We start from the raw sequence: 15,915 nt of genomic DNA on the forward strand, positions 1-15,915 counted from the left end.
GGCTTTCACTTCTATAGAAGCTTTAAGTCTCCATAGGCTCAAAAGGTGGTCTGTGAGCCAGCAGAGATTACACTGGAGGGGAAGGGGTTTGTGACACCTTCATTACTTTAAGCTGTGAGGGAGAAAAGAGGAAAAACAATGGATGTGAAATCTTAATGCTGGTGAACAAACAGCACAGTTTGTAGCACAGGTGTGAACCTTCTCTTTAAACAAGCCAGCTGTGCTGTAAGGACAGGATTTTTGGTTGGGAATCCCAGGTTTTGTGATGGAAAACTTCAGAGGGTTGTGATAGTTCCTGCAGCTTTTGCACCTATAGATGTGAACATAAAGGTACATACCTCTGACTGCATTTCCAGTCTGTTAGGCAATATCTCTCCAGTAACTGGTACTGAAGGTGCAAACAGAAGTATGAGCTTCCCCAGGCAGAGTCCAGGTAGCAAGAGTTTGGTTCCTGAGTTTCTGAACAGATCAGGAGTGTTCTTTGGTCCTTTCTCCCAGAACTGCTCAGGTTATAGCCCGGGTCAGCAATCCAAAGCAGTGGTTGTGGAACACACAGGGTTAGGGTTAGGGTTAGGGTTAGGGTTAGGGTTAGGGTTAGGGTTAGGGTTAGGGTTAGGGTTCTTCCACTGGGAAGAGATCTCCTTCACAAGTGCTGAGCTTAGTGGTATCTGAAACATGTGGGGCAAGGCAAGGGGCACCCAGAGGTGTCTCCATCCGTGCCATCACCCTCTGCCTACCCACTCCAAACTAGTCTCCAAAGTGGAGTGTAGGGGAGATACAAGGAACAGTGTAACGGGTGGCACTTGTAGGAGACCTTTGCCAGGCAAATCCTGTTTGCAGCAAGTGAGATGCTGTAGTCCCTTCCTTCATGTGCAGTTTTATTCAGCCCCTTCAAAGCAGGTCAAGTGTGCTGTGGAGTGGGAAGCAGAGGGCGTGGGAAAGGTTTCCTATTGCTTTCAACTATGGAAAAAAGTCCTTCATGAGGTTACATTCCAGCCTCTGCGAGACCAGATGTTTCCTCAAGACTGTAGGGTGTTGGAGAGGGATTGCATGCACTTGCTGGGGACACAATCAGTGAGAACAGAGCCAGTGGCACACTGGGCTCTGTGGATGCTGACAGCATCCGGCATTACAAGAGGGCTTTGGACATGCCCTTGTAGTTCTTTGGGTGTAAATGATGTGGGATCCATGTGAAACCTTCCAGTTTTCCATCAAGTCTTCCACGGTACATGCAAAAGAAAACCAGAACGTGTCTGCATGAAGTTTGTTTTCTTCCCAAGCTGTCTGTATCTTTATTTCTATATCTATTCAATTACTTACCTGCACACCTATTGTAATGACAGGATTTTGGAATGGCGGAGGAATTTGCTACTAAAGCACTGGAGTTGAAACCGAAATCTTACGAAGCTTACTATGCAAGAGCAAGGGCCAAACGCAGCAGCAGGTGAGGAGAGAGACAAGTGCAAGGGGCTGGTCTCGTCTGGCAGTTCCTGGAGGCAGCTGAATGCAGGTGTTTGAAGAGGTGTCTCTTAGCTGAACGCTGAACATCTCAATGCACTGGAAGCCTTTGTGCCAAAGTTGGGTGTTAAAACTCCACTTTAGTTCAAGCACAACTTGGACTCGAAGCAAAACCTGACTCATGGCAACCCTGTGGCCTGTGTTATGTCATCGCAGTGATCTCTTCTGCCCTTAAAACCTGTGAATCTCTCTGTCCTACAGCACTGCTGCTCTGCAGTGGTTGCACCAGCCAGGGAGCTGTCAGCCACAGCAACCAGCTTCTAGAGAGCTGCAGCACTGGGATCTCTGTGTCTCAGATAGAACCCATAAGATTCCCTCCCTGAAGGCTGAGAGATGTGAGATTACATTCATTTCAAACCCCATCAATGCCATTCCTAAATGAGCATTGATTTAGGGTCTTGAGTTCTGGGCTCAAGCGCATTGTCATTGCACACATCTTGAGTTAAGCCTTACAGACTGCCCTAATGCCTTTCCTTTCATGGGTTTCCTCTCCATTGTTTCCAAAGCGCTTGTAAGGAAGCATGAGAATCAGGTACTTTCCAGATGATATCAGCCTTCCCACAGACAAGCATCTTTCTCCCCAGGTCCCTCCAGCAGAACCTGTCACCACTTTGGCTTTCCTTCTGCATTTCCTAGTGGAGGTCTGCACAATGCGGGGAGCAGGATGCTTTTCCTCCCTCCACCTCTATTTCAAGAGCTTGTGCAGAAACTTAAGCTGGTTCTGGGAGGCACTGGGGAGTTTTTCCACTGGGATCATCCTCCCAGATGACAGCTGTGTTCAAAGGGAGGGTTTTGCTCAAAAGCCAACCATGTCCCTGTAAATGACAACCCCCTTTCCTCAACCCCCACCTCCCTTTTACTCCTCACGGGCTGGCCTTTCCCTTGCCTAGGCTTCCCTGGGCAATCACAGGCTCCCATTCCTTGATTCCATTCCTTGACTCGGAAGAAGTTAGCCAAATCCATTGCAACATTGGAGAGCCAAGCCTTGCCTAAGGCACTGACCCTGAGAGCCCCTGAGCTCCGGAGCCAGCCCTGACTCTGTGTGGTCTTGGCATCAAGCAGAAGTTCCATTTTCACTGGCGTAAGCAGTTGCAGCTCCATCAAAGCTGCTTTTGTTTACAGGAGTGGTGAGCTTGGCTCTTGGTCCTCTCTGTGTTGGTTTCCCCTTTGCTGTAACACAGGAGCAAAGCTCATGGTGGTGCTGTGAGAAGTAATGAGCCTGTAACACACACTGTAATGCAGCAGGAGTTTTGGCCAGTCCGGGTTGTGCTGTCTCAGCTCTGTGTTCCCTTCCTCTTCTCCAGAGTGGCTGGCAGTGCTTTCCTTCAGTTTGGTTAAACTAAATCCAAGGGAGGCTCTTAAGGCAGAGTTAGAGACATGCAGCACATGGTGGCAATCAGAGGCAGTAACAGGGTGAGCCTCTTAACCCTCCAGAGCCTCCGAGAAGGGCTCTGTTCAAAGGCAGCGTAATTTCAGTTCTCCTTTCTGTCCCTTTGTCAAGCAGGCAGTTCTCAGCAGCCCTGGAGGACCTGAACGAGGCCATCAAGCTGTGCCCCAACAACCGGGAGATCCAGCGGCTGCTGATGCGGGTGGAGGAGGAGTGCAGGCAAGTCCAGCAGCAGCAGCAGCAGCAGCCGACGCCGCTCCCGGTGGAGCCTGAGCCTGAAGCCCAGCACGAAGAGCTCTATTCTGTGCAGGACATCTTTGAGGAGGAGTACCTGGAGCAGGATGTAGAAAATGTTTCCATTGGCTTGCAGACAGAGTCCAGGCCAAACCAAGGGCTGCCCATCATCCAGAGCCCACCCCCATCCCCAGCTCACAGGGACTCAGCCTATATTTCTGGCTCACCCCTTGGCTCTCATCAGGTCTTTGATTTCAGGTCCAATAGCTCCGTGGGTTCACCAACCAGGCAAGGGTACCAGTCCACATCTCCTGCTCTGTCTCCTACACACCAAAACTCACATTACAGACCCAGTCCTCCACACACGTCCCCTGCTCACCAGGGCTCCTCTTACCGCTTCAGCCCACCGCCTGTTGGAAGCCAAGGGAAGGAATATCAAAGCCCACCACCTTCTCCTCTTCGCAGAGGTCCTCAGTATCGCGCCAGCCCCCCAGCAGAGAGCATGAGCGTTTACAGGTCACAATCTGGTTCCCCTGTTCGTTACCAGCAAGAACCCAGTGGGGTCAGCCAGCTCCCTGGTAGACCAAAGTCTCCGTTATCCAAGATGACGCAGAGGTCCTTCCAGATGCCCCAGCTCCCCGTGGCCGTGCCGCAGCAGGGGCTGAGGCTGCAGCCAGCCAAGGCACAGATTGTGAGGAGCAACCAGCCCAGCTCAGCCGTCCATTCCAGTACTGTAATCCCAACCGGTGCTTACAGCCAGGTTGCCCACTCGATGGCCAGCAAGTACCAGTCATCATCAGGGGAAATGGGGGTTAGCCAGAGCAGGTTGGTCTACCAGGGCTCCATCGGGGGCATCGTTGGTGACAGCAGACCAGTGCAGCACGTCCAGGCGAGCCTCAGCGCAGGAGCCATCTGTCAGCATGGAGGACTGGCCAAAGAAGACCTTCCACAGAGACCATCCTCAGCATACAGGGGGGGGATGAGATACAGCCAGACGCCCCAGATAGGGCGAAGCCAATCCGCTTCCTACTATCCAGTGTGTCACTCAAAGCTTGACCTGGAACGTTCTCCCCTCCCTGCCAGCCAGCTGGGCTCTCCGGATGTGTCTCATCTCATAAGAAGACCCATCACCGTTAACCCCAGTGAAATCAAGCCTCACCCACCGACTCCAAGGCCCCTGCTCCACTCTCAGAGCGTTGGCCTCCGCTTCTCTCCCTCCAGCAATAGCATCTCCTCCACGTCCAACCTGACTCCCAACTTCCGCCCTTCCGCTTCGATTCAGCAGATGGAGATTCCTCTCAAGCCAGCTTACGACAGGTCTTGTGATGAACTCTCGCCGGTCTCTCCCACTCAGGGGGGTTATCCCAGTGAGCCAGCCCGTTCCCGGACCACGCCGTTCATGGGAATCATAGATAAAACCGCTCGGACTCAGCAGTACCCCCATCTCCATCAGCAGAGCCGGACCTGGGCTGTGTCATCAGTGGACACTGTCATTAGTCCTACGTCTCCTGGCAATCTCCCCCAGCCGGAATCATTTAGCCCGCCTTCTTCAATCAGCAACATTGCCTTTTATAACAAAACCAACAATGCACAGAATGGCCATTTGCTAGAGGAAGACTATTACAGCCCCCATGGGATGCTGGCCAATGGGTCCCGGGGAGACCTCCTGGAGAGAGTCACCCAAGCCTCCTCGTATCCCGACGTCAAGGTGGCAAGGACGCTGCCTGTGGCGCAGGCCTACCAGGACAACCTGTACAGGCAGCTCTCCAGGGACTCCAGGCAAGGGCAGACATCCCCAATCAAACCAAAGAGACCATTTGTGGAGTCTAATGTGTGAAAGACGCTTGTTGGAGTGAGACCCTCATGTTTTCAGCACACACACTTCCAAGCTTGATTTCCATGCATATTATTATTATTATTATTATATTATTATTATGATTATGATTTCTCTTTGGTAGCTACATGACCAAGTTTCTCCGGTACTTTGTGTGGTGGTCAGACAGCCATGCACATGCTCCAGCCCTTTCGTTCCCCAGCTGACCGTGAAGCCAACAGCAGCCGAGCCAGTATCGTTTGCCCAATTCCAGCTGAGTTTCCAGCCGGGATACCTTAGTGCGTGGTGCGGGGTGGCCCCAAATCTCCCCTCCGCAGCGGGAGGTAACCAAGAGACAATCGTGTTCAATTTAAGTTGGTTTCTTTTGTCTTGATGAGCTCTTACTCAGTTCTGATGGGCATTCCTAGCGGGAGCAGAGCAGGGATCACAGGAGCCTTTCCCAAGGCTGCATCCTTGGGAATGTCAGCCAGGTCATTTGACTCTTAGCCCCTTAAAGAGCAAATTACCCACAGCGAGCAAGGGCACGATGTGTTTTAACACCGAGTAGCTATGCACAATCACCATCCTGCTTCATCTGGTGTAGAGCATTTCAATCCGAATTGGATTCAGTGGATTCCTGCACTGTTTAATCCAGCAGCAGCCAGAAAGGGTGGGATCACGCTGTGCTCTGCTGCTTTGCAATCTACCTGCTGGTGCCTCTGCACTGATTTGCTCTGGGGCATTTTAAAGGCACTGGTTGATTAGAGTTAGCCCTTTGTCTGCCTTGTCATTAGCGAGGGACTTGGCCAGGAGCCTCTTGCATGTGAGCTGGGATGGCAACACTTAAGTCGGTGAGCAGACGACTGCACCTCACACACAGCACCGTGTTTCCACTGGGACAGTTTGACGTTGGGGTTTCATTTGGTGGGTTTTGCAACGAAAAACAAAGATCCCACTTAGAAAATGGGATTTAAGGAGGAAAATTGCAATTTTTAATGATTTATGATGTATTATTTTAATGATGAGGCTGCATGATGTGACACGATGGTTCCCAAGACAGGAAGGCTCCTTCTGCAAACCCACCCAGGCAGCATCACCTGAGAGCTGGTGCCGTAGCGAGGGATGCACTCCAAGATCCATTCCCAAACCCTTGGAAAGCAGTTGCCATGTTCCATACCTGTACATGGTAGAGACCACATACTCCTTTTTAAGGAGCTGGAGTTAAAAGAGAGCTATTTATAATTTATTTATATGATCTGTTTGTTTAGGTTGGTTTTCCTATATCTTTGAGTTCAATGCAAATCCCATTGGATGGTGGAAAAAGGGGGAGCGGTTCCAAAACCTGTTTTCATGGGATTTTCCATAATCTGTCAATTTTTCTCTGACTTTTTTTGAGGGAGGGGGAACTCTACAGACTCATTGATTGCTGGTGGGTTTGAAATTGGCCTTTTCAGTTGCAGAGAGGGAAGGGTGGCATGAAGAGGGGGGAGAGCGATAACTGTAGCTTGTTTAAAAGCAGAATAGTGCCTGTTGCCTGATGCTGAACCTCCCTCATATCAGCTCTTGAGAGTGATGTCAGTGCTGAGCAGGAGTTGGGGTGTTTCCAAAGGGCTATGCGAATAGATTGCAAGGCTTCTCGAACCAAACCATGGGGTCCAGCCTGGTGTAAATGAGCACATCCCCAGCACCACATCAGTGCAGCTCCATCCATTTACATCAGCTCAGGATTTGGTCTGAGACTCTTCAAGGTGGCTTCAGTGGGGCTATTTCAGTTTCTTTCTGTGTGTGGATCAGCACATCTCACTGCTATCCTGTGCCTGGGATGCACACACCTTGGGGTGACGGAGGCTTGTGTCTCACAAACATGCGTTTCCTCTATAGGCTTTGGTGATTTTGGTGCTCTTTGGGGCTGTTTGGTATTTGTCCAATGGATTTGGACTGAGGTTGCTGTTTTCCTTCTGGAGGTGCTGACTCTTTGTTTCCTTGCAGGGCTCTGTAGAGCAAGGGGCTAAGACTGGGAGACCCCTTGGTAGGGCAGGCTCCCTGAGGCTGTGGGGACACGCAGCTCCTTGCAGTGCTCCTCTCCTTGCAAAGGGGGTGTGATGGGCTTGTTTGTTCCCTTCCTCTCTGTTCTGGAGCAACATGTTCTGCTTTGTAAGGAATAACCCATTTCTTCTCTGCACACAGTGCACTTACAGCTAGGACGTGCCTATCCATGGGTCTGGAGTAGTCGCTTTGCTCAATGCCTCCCATCCTCCAGCTTTCTGAGCCAGTTGCTTCCTCCCTTTAGTTGCTTCTTTGAAAGGAAAAGGTAACCAAATCCAGCCCCATCCCTGTTGTTCACATCCAGGTGAGGTTCTCTGCACTAGGATGCAAACGGGATGATGTAGGAGCAGTGATGGAGCCTATGCTTTGCTTTCCCTATTCCCTGCCTCGTGCTCCTAGTACTGTCCTGGAGCATCCCTTCACAGCACGTCTGTGTGTAGCTTTTGGGTTGATGAAGATGTTTTAAGGGCAAAAGACAACAGCTCACACTTGTAACACAAGCACCAGGCTGCAGGAAGGCTTCAGTGCTGCAGTGTGCAGGTTTGTTCACAATAGCACGTGCTCACGTTTCTCACAGGATTCTTGCACTAATGGTTTTCCATCTGTTCCCTCTGTAAATGGGTGCACTTTACTGTTTGTTACTAAGAGAAATACTGGCTGTTTAAGCACGAGTAGTATCTTCATTGGAGAAATAGCAAAGCAGCTCTTGTCTCTTTGTGTATTTTTTCACAAAGGAGGAAAGAAAGCAAAGAAACGAAGCAATGAATCTGACCATTTATAGCACAAGAACTGACTCTTGTATATAAGCATCAACAGGTTGAGGAATTTTTACCTACAAAATGATTTGCAGTGGCTTTAAAGCACTTCCCCAGCAATTCTCTTAGGGAGGGTTGAGGCAGGGTGGCTGCTGTGGTACCCAGGTGAATAAGGAGCACACCTCTCTCTGGAAAACCCATTCCCTGTGTCCTCAAAGTCAGGCTTTGGATTCAGCAGGGAGGAAAAGCAGAGGTGGTTCTATGCTGTGCTGTTGTGCGTGGTCCTGTTGGGAAGCACGCTGTTGTCCACGTGGCTCGGTGGAGCTCAGGGCTCACTGATGTCCCTTCACCTTCTCATCTCGGCTGTCGGGCTGACAAGCAGGCTGCATTGGGGAGCATGTGCAGAGTTTCAGACACGGTGCTGCCTTGTCCATCCATGCTGTGTATTTAATTGCTCTTGGACTAATTAAGGTGTGGGTTGATGCTGCTGGCAGCGCCTCTGTCCCCTCTCTGGCTGCAGTGGCACCGCTGGCAAGCCCCTGTCTTGAGGTTGAGGAGGATTCTTGGGTGCACCCAGGAAACCAGGTTCTTGATGACATGGAAACCTCCAGGTTTGGTTCCTGGGGCGCGTTGGGTGGCGATGCTGAAGCCGACCCATGTATGTAGGTGACCTTCCCACCGGGTGTCTCTCATCCTCTGCCCACGGCTGGAATCTTCTCTCCCACCTTGGGGTGTCCATGTGTGCCGTGTCCCTCGGTGGGGATTCACCGGCTCTTGGTCTCCCAGGCTGGGAGGATGCTGGGAACAGCATTGGAGGGCTCTGGAAGTGGGTGTTAGTGCTTTGTAAAGGGAGGGTTTTACCAAGACAGCTCCCCCAGGATCGGTCTCTGGAGGCGAAGGCACCGCACAGCCTGAGCCACCTGCTCTGCATCACTGCTGTGCCAGACAAGGTGCTGTCTGTCCATCCATCTGTCCATCTGGTGCCTGCAGGGGGGTCCATCCGAGCACTGCACCTTTGGGGGTGTTTTCCTTTAACCTGGCTGTAAAGGAAAACCCCTTGGTGAGTGTGAACACCGCGTGTGCCGGTGACAGCCACGCTTGAGTTAGGTCTGGAGCCAGAGGGGCTGCAGAGATCCTGTCCCCTCGTGCAAAGGCTGCTGTATGTTCAGGTGACCCAGAAGAAGTTGAGCTCAAACCCAAGTGCCAGCTCCGCCTTACCTAGAGAAACAAGCAAGCCAGTGTGCCTCCTCTTCCTCGCCAAGGGGGCTCCGCAGCGAGCTGATGCAGGCTCCTTGCTGGTTGTACTTTGCTTTTAGCCTTGGGAATTCAGGATAACTCCTCTATTAATGGTGTTTAACCAAGGGCTTAGGGGAAGAGCTGTGGTACCCGCTGGGACCTCTGCAGATAAATGCCTTCACCCCGTGCTGGTTGCTCTGTGTGGTGCACGCTGGACACAAAGCACAATGGTTGAGAGTGAATCTGTGATTTTATTTTTCAGATGTGTGTGAATAATTGCTGGGATTTCCCTTTCTTTGCGTTCAATCAAACTCTTTTTTCTAATACAAACCACTAAGGGCTCAATTCTTTAGCAAGATGCATTCGTGTCCAACTCCTGCCTGTGCAGCTGGATCCCACCTCAACTCTTACAGCCCGACCCGAGGGAAAACACAGCGCGACCGTCACCGGGAGAGCCAACAGCCACCAAACCCACCCTCTGCATCCTTCCCTCCTGCTCATCTCCTGCCTGTCACGGTACCAGGGAGGCAGCAGCCAGGTCCCATCCGCCGGGATCACATCCCATGGCTGCTGTGCCAAAAGACTTTGTCCCTTCCGGGTGATGCTGGGTGGGTTGGAAGCCTCATGCCCAGGGACTGGGTGGCCACCTCGCTGTGCTCCAGCAGACCCTGGGAGCAGCACCACGTCAAGTGTGTTCTGTTGCCACCCAGAGACTCCCGTGGACTCTGCCAGCCCTGTCCAAGCCTTTTCTTTCCCATAGTGTTGCATTCAACGTCCCGTCTCCCTCCTGTCTTCACACCCGCGAGGAGCTGAGTTTGGTACAGACACGTGCAGTACACACACCTTGTGCTTTGTACAACCCCCTGGCTGCCATCCTCCGAGACACTTGCTGGGAAGATCTTTAAGACACTTCACCGTTTTCCTTTAGCTTTTCTATAACTCCGATGTAAAGGACTTCCTCTCTCTGTACAGTATATTATCCAATGCATGTTCTGTTCTCTCTACCGATATATTGAACACCACACAGTTGTGATATTGTGCAGTGGGAAGAGCAGCCCCTGCCGACAGCGGAGGCTTCCGCCTCTCATGTATAAGGAAAGAAGAAGACATATTTTTTCCTTTGCTGTATTTGCTTGAGCAGAGTTTTCTTGTCTGTACATGTGAGCTGTGAGATAGATGTGAAAAGTTCAAAAGAATGCATTTCCCCCCCCCTCCCCGGCCCCCAATGTATACAGGTTGTAATCTGTACAATGAAACTGTATGTATGAACAAATGTACTTATTTATAAATGGTTAACACTTGGAGACGGCGTCCGGCCTGGGGTTCTTCCCATGCGTGCCATAGAACCACAGAAAGGTTTGGGTTGGGACCCTCAGCTCCATCCAGCCCATCACTCCTTGGCCTATCCCTTCCCAGCATCCCTGTAACCCCCTTTGGACACTGGAAGCTGCTCTGATGTCTTCCCACAGCTTCTCCAGGCTGAGCAGCCGCAATGTTCTCAGCCTGGCTCCATACAGGAGCTGCTCCAGCCCCTGAGCATCCTCGTGGCCTCCTCTGGACTTGCTCCAACAGCTCCATGTCCTTCTAATGGTGAGGGAAAGACCTCGGAACATCAGAGCAGCACCAGAGTCCGGTCTAGCTGTTGGTGTGTGGGGATGAGGAGCACTGGGAGCAGGAGGGGATGAAGGCAGCACTGTGTCTGCCTTTACCAAAGGGGTGTTAATAGAACAGGATAGAGGATGGTGTCACTGGGGCTGCTGAGCCAGGCTGGATGCGCAGTGGGAGACTGGGGGACTTGGGACATGGCTTGGACCAGAGGCTGCATTTGCTTTACAGCACTGGGATATGGGAGAGGAGCCCAAACCTCTTGGCAGTGGGTCCCCTCCACTTCCATGGGTACATCCGAGACCCCTGTGCTGTATCTCTGGACATCCCCTGGAGATGTCCCCATGGACACCAAGCGCTGCAGTAGCACAGGACAATCCCATCCCGAACACCCCCTGCCCTCCCCAAGGCCTCTGACCACACAAGGATGTGAGGCAGGAGGAGGGCAGTGTTGGCTGCAGACATTTATTAGGCTGAGAGCACCCACGGAGCAGACATCGCATCACACGAGAGGAGAACACTTCGGACACAAAGATGCTGAACCTGCACAGACCCTGGTGTCATTCCAAGCCCCACGTGTGGCCAACCCAAAGCTCCCGGTCCCCTGGGCAGAGCCAGCCCCTGCCTGTGCCCTATGGGGCTAGGAGCAGGCTCAGGGGCACCAGGGGATGATAGGGCAGAGCTGAGGAAGATGAAGACCAAGCAGGGCTGAATCCAGCGTTACACCGACAAGCGCATCCTTCCCCAGTGTGCTCATACCCTGAGCCGGGCAGAGCCCCAGGGCACCGGGGAGACATCCCATAGGAGCAGGGACATCACTGGCTGCCACCATCAGGGCTCTCCCCCTCTGTCAGGGTCTTGAAGTCCATGGAGAGGGCCAATTCCTCGGCCAGGGGCGGGCGCTTCCACTCATCCCGTGTCAAGACGTAGCTCACCACGAGCCCGAAGGCCACCAGCAGCACCCCCAGGGTGTTGGCCAGGACGCCCTCGGGCACAAAGCGGCTGTAGGAGTCCCTGTGGGGACACATTGGGATGCTCAAGGCAATGGGGATGGGAATGGATCTGGCCCTGCCCTGCCTGGGACCCCTCAGCATCCTCTGGGGATGGTCCCTTTCCCCTGCATCAGAGCAAGAGGGAAGGGCTCAGGTGTTGTTTGCTTCGGTGACAGCAGAGGAAGGTGGTGGCTGTGTCCTATACCAGAGCTATAGGCAGCCCTGCCAGATGGGCTCCCCAGCCCCATAGCTGTGTCCCCATGGAGACCCCAGTGTGCATCTGGAGCACATCTGGAGCTACCAGAGCAGAGGCCTCAGGGACAAGAGCAGTTCTGACACCACGTGGCTGCAGAGAGGCAAGGGCACATCCCCATCTGCAAACTGCTGCAGGATCCAGCCCTTGTTAAACATCCTCTGGGCAGTGACTCAGCAGCAGCAGAATTAAAGGCCTTGGAAGGGGGAGATGTGAACAGGGGCCAGGTTCTGCCCATTGGGCTGCAGGGGAGCCTGGGGTCTGGAACCCCCCAGCCCTATCACCCACCTGATGTTGAAGAGGAGCATCTCGGTGATACCCAGCAAGCAGGAGGTGATGGAGAGGGCAAAGAGAGCAATGCCAATGAAGATGTGCTGGGGCTTGTAGCGGCCCCGCAGCGAGAAGGAGGCACCGGGGAGCAGGAAGAAACCACAGCCCAGGAGCCACTGTGGGGCACGGGGATGTTACAGGGAGCTCTGTGGGGTGCCGGGAGGGTGCTCAGGGTGTCCCCAGCGCTCACCTGCAGGAGGTAGAGCACGAAGGCAGCCATCCCACACCAGCTGTGCAGGCTGTACATGTTGGGGATGCCCTTGGCCCGGTGGGACTCGAACACAGCGATGATGCCTGCGGAGAGGAGCCCGTTACCACCAAGGCCACGTCCATCCCTATGCACCCACCCGGATCACAGCACCCACCAACGAGGGCGATGAGCAGCGCCAAGCCATGGAGCAGTGCATGCAGTGCCTTGGTGGATCGCTTGGGTTCGTTCCTGAACACCCGGTACACGAGGAGAGCTGCCGGAGAGAGCCCATGAGCATCCATGGGGGTCCCCACCTCCCCGGGGTGCTGCGCGCACCAGGATGGGGGGGTCCTGGAGTATCTTCCCCGGTCTCCGTTCGTGTCCCCCCCCGTTGGCCCCCGTGGTGCCGCTCACCGTCACCCTGGAGGAAGACCATGCCCAGCACCATGCAGAGCGGGTGCACGTTGATCTGCAGGGCGCTGTGCCAGCCCAGGCCGCCGCGGTACCGGCCGAGCCAGGCCCCGGTGCTGAGCAGCAGCGTCAGCCCCAGCGCCTGCGACACGGCCACGTACGCGGAGAGCCCCGAGGGCCGAGCGGGGACCGCGGCCCCGTCCATGCTGCGGAGCGGGGCACAGAGGGGCGAGCGCTGCCGGACGGGTCCTGCCGCGGCCAGCGCCCGGCTCCGCCCTCACCTGCGGCGGGGCCCGGAGCTTCCTGCGGCCGCTGCGTCACCAGCACCCGGAGGTGGCTCCGGGCTCCTGCCCAGAGCCTGCACCAGGCCCCGACATCGAGTCCTGGATCCAGCCCCAGCCCTGTAGCCCCATCCCCATCCCTTCATCCCTGTCCCTGTCCCTCCATCCCCATCCCTCCATCCCTGTCCCCCCATCCCCATCCCTCCATCCCTGTCCCTGTCCCCCCATCCCCATCCCTCCATCCCTGTCCCCCCATCCCCATCCCTTCATCCCTATCCCTGTCCCCCCATCCCCGTCCCTCCATCCCTGTCCCTGTCCCCCATTCCCATCCCTCCATCCCTGTCCCCCCATCCCCATCTTTCCATCCCTGTCCCTGTCCCTCCATACCCATCCCTCCATTCCTATCCCTGTCCCTCCATCCCCATCCCTTCATCCCTATCCCTGTCCCCCCACCCCCATCCCTCCATCCCTGTCCCTGTCCCCCATTCCCATCCCTCCATCCCTGTCCCCCTATCCCCGTCCCTCCATCCCTGTCCCTGTCCCCCATTCCCATCCCTCCATCCCTGTCCCTGTCCCTCCATCCCCATCCCTCCATCCCTGTCCCTGTCCCTCCATCCCCATCCCTCCATTCCTATCCCTGTCCCCCCACCCCCATCCCTTCATCCCCATCCCTTCATCCCTATCCCTGTCCCCCCATCCCCATCCCTTCATCCCCATCCCTCCATCCCTGTCCCTGTCCCCCCATCCCCATCCCTCCATCCCTGTCCCTGTCCCTCCATCCCCATCCCTCCATCCCTGTCCCTGTCCCTCCATCCCCATCCCTCCATCCCTATCCCTGTCCCTCCATCCCCATCCCTTCATCCCTCTCCCTGTCCCTCCATCCCCATCCCTTCATCCCCATTTCCACCCCTCCATCCCCATCCCTGAATACCCATTCCTGTATCCCCATCCTTCCATTCCCATCCCTCCCACTCTAGGCCTATCCCATGGCCCATTCCCCAGACCACCCATCCCCAGAGCCCCACAACAACTCCCCCAAACACTGAAGGGACCCCCCCCCCTCCCCCCCCCCATGACCAAACCGGTGTCCCTTGGTGTTAGGGGGCTGCGCAAACCCTCATGGAACAGACACATGGTGGTCCCAGCCCCACAGAACCCTGTCCCATGGCCCCCACCACACACCTGCACCCACGTCCTGCTTCGTGCTGGGTTATCCCTGGGGGTCAGCGCTGCCACTTCTCCTCCTTCTGCTTCAACCAGGGCCAATGTCCCACCTCAGCCCCAGCCCCACTGCGGCTGCCCCTGGGGAGGAGCACCCAGCAGCCAGACCCACGGTGCTGCCAGGGCTGGGGGGAGCTGGGGAAGGGAGGGGGGATGCATTTAGACCACGCACACACTTTGTTCCCAGCCACCTTTATTGGATCAGCCGGGTAAGTGAGTTAAGGGAATTGGTTTATCCCATTAGGTTGCACTGCAAAGGCAGCCTCACTGCCTGGGGCCATGGGATGGAGACAGGGTCCAGGCCAGGGTGATGGGCAGAGAGAGGCACCTTGTCCCTCCTGCACTGCAACAGCACCTCCGGACCCTCAGCACTGCCATGGGGCGACTGGTTCCAATGGGAATCCCACTGGGTACCCATCCTGCCAGATGCAAGCATCTGGCCCTGAGCACAGGGGACATCCCAGTCCCATGCTGAGGATGAGGGACTGGGACTAACCCTCCCAGCCACATCAGCTGGAAATCCATTATCCCTAAATCCATCCCACCAAGTGCTGGGAGAACTGGAGGCATGTGGCCCTTCGGAAAAGCCGTCCCATGGTGGGTCCCTGCCTGTCCCCCCCACCCCACATCTCTGCCCCCTCCATCCCCAGTCTCTGCTCTCTCTGCTTTCAATGGGGGCTCATGCAGGGGACGGGGCTCATCCAGCTCAGAGCTGGGGGGGGATCTGAGCAATGCACTGGATGGGGATATGAAGCAGCCCCCCCCCCGAGCCCCATTTCGTGCCCCCCAACCTACCTGTGGGTGCCGGGAGCTGCCGCCTGCAAAGGGCCCAGCGTGATGGTGTCTGAGGCAGGGATGCGGCCACCGCGTTGCCGTGGCAACGGAGGATGGAGTGGGGGGGGGCAGCACCCCGGGCATGCTGCGGGGGGGGAGGGTGTTAACTGGGCCACGTTAATCACCGGCACCCATCAGCAGCACTGGGGAGGTGGGGAATGCGCTTCAGGCCCCTTGGCTGGTGGGTTGGGGATGGGTGACATGGCCCTGGGGACCCCCCACCTCCATTTACACCCCCGGAAGCCCCTCCAGGAGCACCTGTGCCCCCCCACACTCACCATGGGATGTTCCTGAGGGGAAAAGGCTTGGAGATGGGAGAGGGTGAGGGAGATGACGGGAAGATGATGGAGATGATGGGGAGACATTGGAGGTGATGAGGAGGATGGAGATGATGACGGGGTAGATGCGGGGGTCCCCGTTTTGGCTCTGGCCCGCTCGGGGGGGTCCCCTCCTCGTCCCCTCCCCGTCCTGGCCCTGGCTCTGGCTCTGGCTCTGTCTGTGCCTCCGGCTGCCACTGGGTGTCAGCAGGAGCCCACGATGCTGCCAGGACCTGGAGCATCCCTGGCTCTGGCTCATCCCCGGGATGCAGAGACCAGGCAGGGACCAGCTGGGATCGGAAGCATCCCTGAGGCTGGATCCTCACAGGGACCCGAGGCAGAGCACCCACGGGAGCCGGAGCATCACCACCCTCACAGGGAACAGCTTCTTCCCTATCTCCAACCTGACCTTCCCCTGTTTCAGTTTGAACCCATCACCCCTTGTCCTATCCCTCCAGTCCCCCATGAAGGTCCCTCCCCAGCATCCTTATA

The 15,915-nt window shown here is 55.4% G+C and overlaps 2 protein-coding genes across 2 annotated transcripts in view; one reads left to right on the top strand and one right to left on the bottom strand.

The window, feature by feature from the left end:
- The window catches only part of TANC2 (tetratricopeptide repeat, ankyrin repeat and coiled-coil containing 2), a 210,615-nt gene extending 204,260 nt beyond the window's left edge, over nt 1-6,355 (top strand). The window contains exons 27-28 of the mRNA XM_034070068.1: nt 1,344-1,444; nt 3,023-6,355. Coding sequence (XP_033925959.1) covers nt 1,344-1,444; nt 3,023-4,976 — 2,055 coding nt within the window. The 3' untranslated portion in view covers nt 4,977-6,355. The remainder of the gene's footprint in view (nt 1-1,343; nt 1,445-3,022) is intronic.
- A 5,054-nt stretch (nt 6,356-11,409) lies between these two features.
- Nucleotides 11,410-12,975, bottom strand: CYB561 (cytochrome b561). Its single transcript, XM_034070225.1, has 5 exons — nt 12,774-12,975; nt 12,535-12,633; nt 12,360-12,463; nt 12,128-12,285; nt 11,410-11,608 (listed from the first exon to the last, which is right to left on the bottom strand). Exons 1-5 carry the CDS (start codon nt 12,973-12,975, stop codon nt 11,410-11,412), a joined length of 762 nt encoding a protein of 253 aa, XP_033926116.1.
- Between the last annotated feature and the right edge of the window lie 2,940 nt (nt 12,976-15,915).

This window comes from Melopsittacus undulatus, chromosome 17 (genome assembly GCF_012275295.1).
Source record: "Melopsittacus undulatus isolate bMelUnd1 chromosome 17, bMelUnd1.mat.Z, whole genome shotgun sequence".
Taxonomy (NCBI): Eukaryota; Metazoa; Chordata; class Aves; order Psittaciformes; family Psittaculidae; genus Melopsittacus; species Melopsittacus undulatus.

What these genes read in the sequence shown, in the direction of transcription:
- CYB561 (XM_034070225.1), bottom strand. Translation starts at nt 12,975, where the DNA reads ATGGACGGGGCCGCGGTCCCCGCTCGGCCCTCGGGGCTCTCCGCGTAC. An exon ending in TCGTGCTCTACCTCCTGCAG is followed by an intron (nt 12,286 to 12,359) that starts GTGAGCGCTGGG and finishes CGTGCCCCACAG; the next exon opens with TGGCTCCTGGGCTGTGGTTT. An exon ending in ATGCTCCTCTTCAACATCAG is followed by an intron (nt 11,609 to 12,127) that starts GTGGGTGATAGG and finishes GTGTCCCCACAG; the next exon opens with GGACTCCTACAGCCGCTTTG.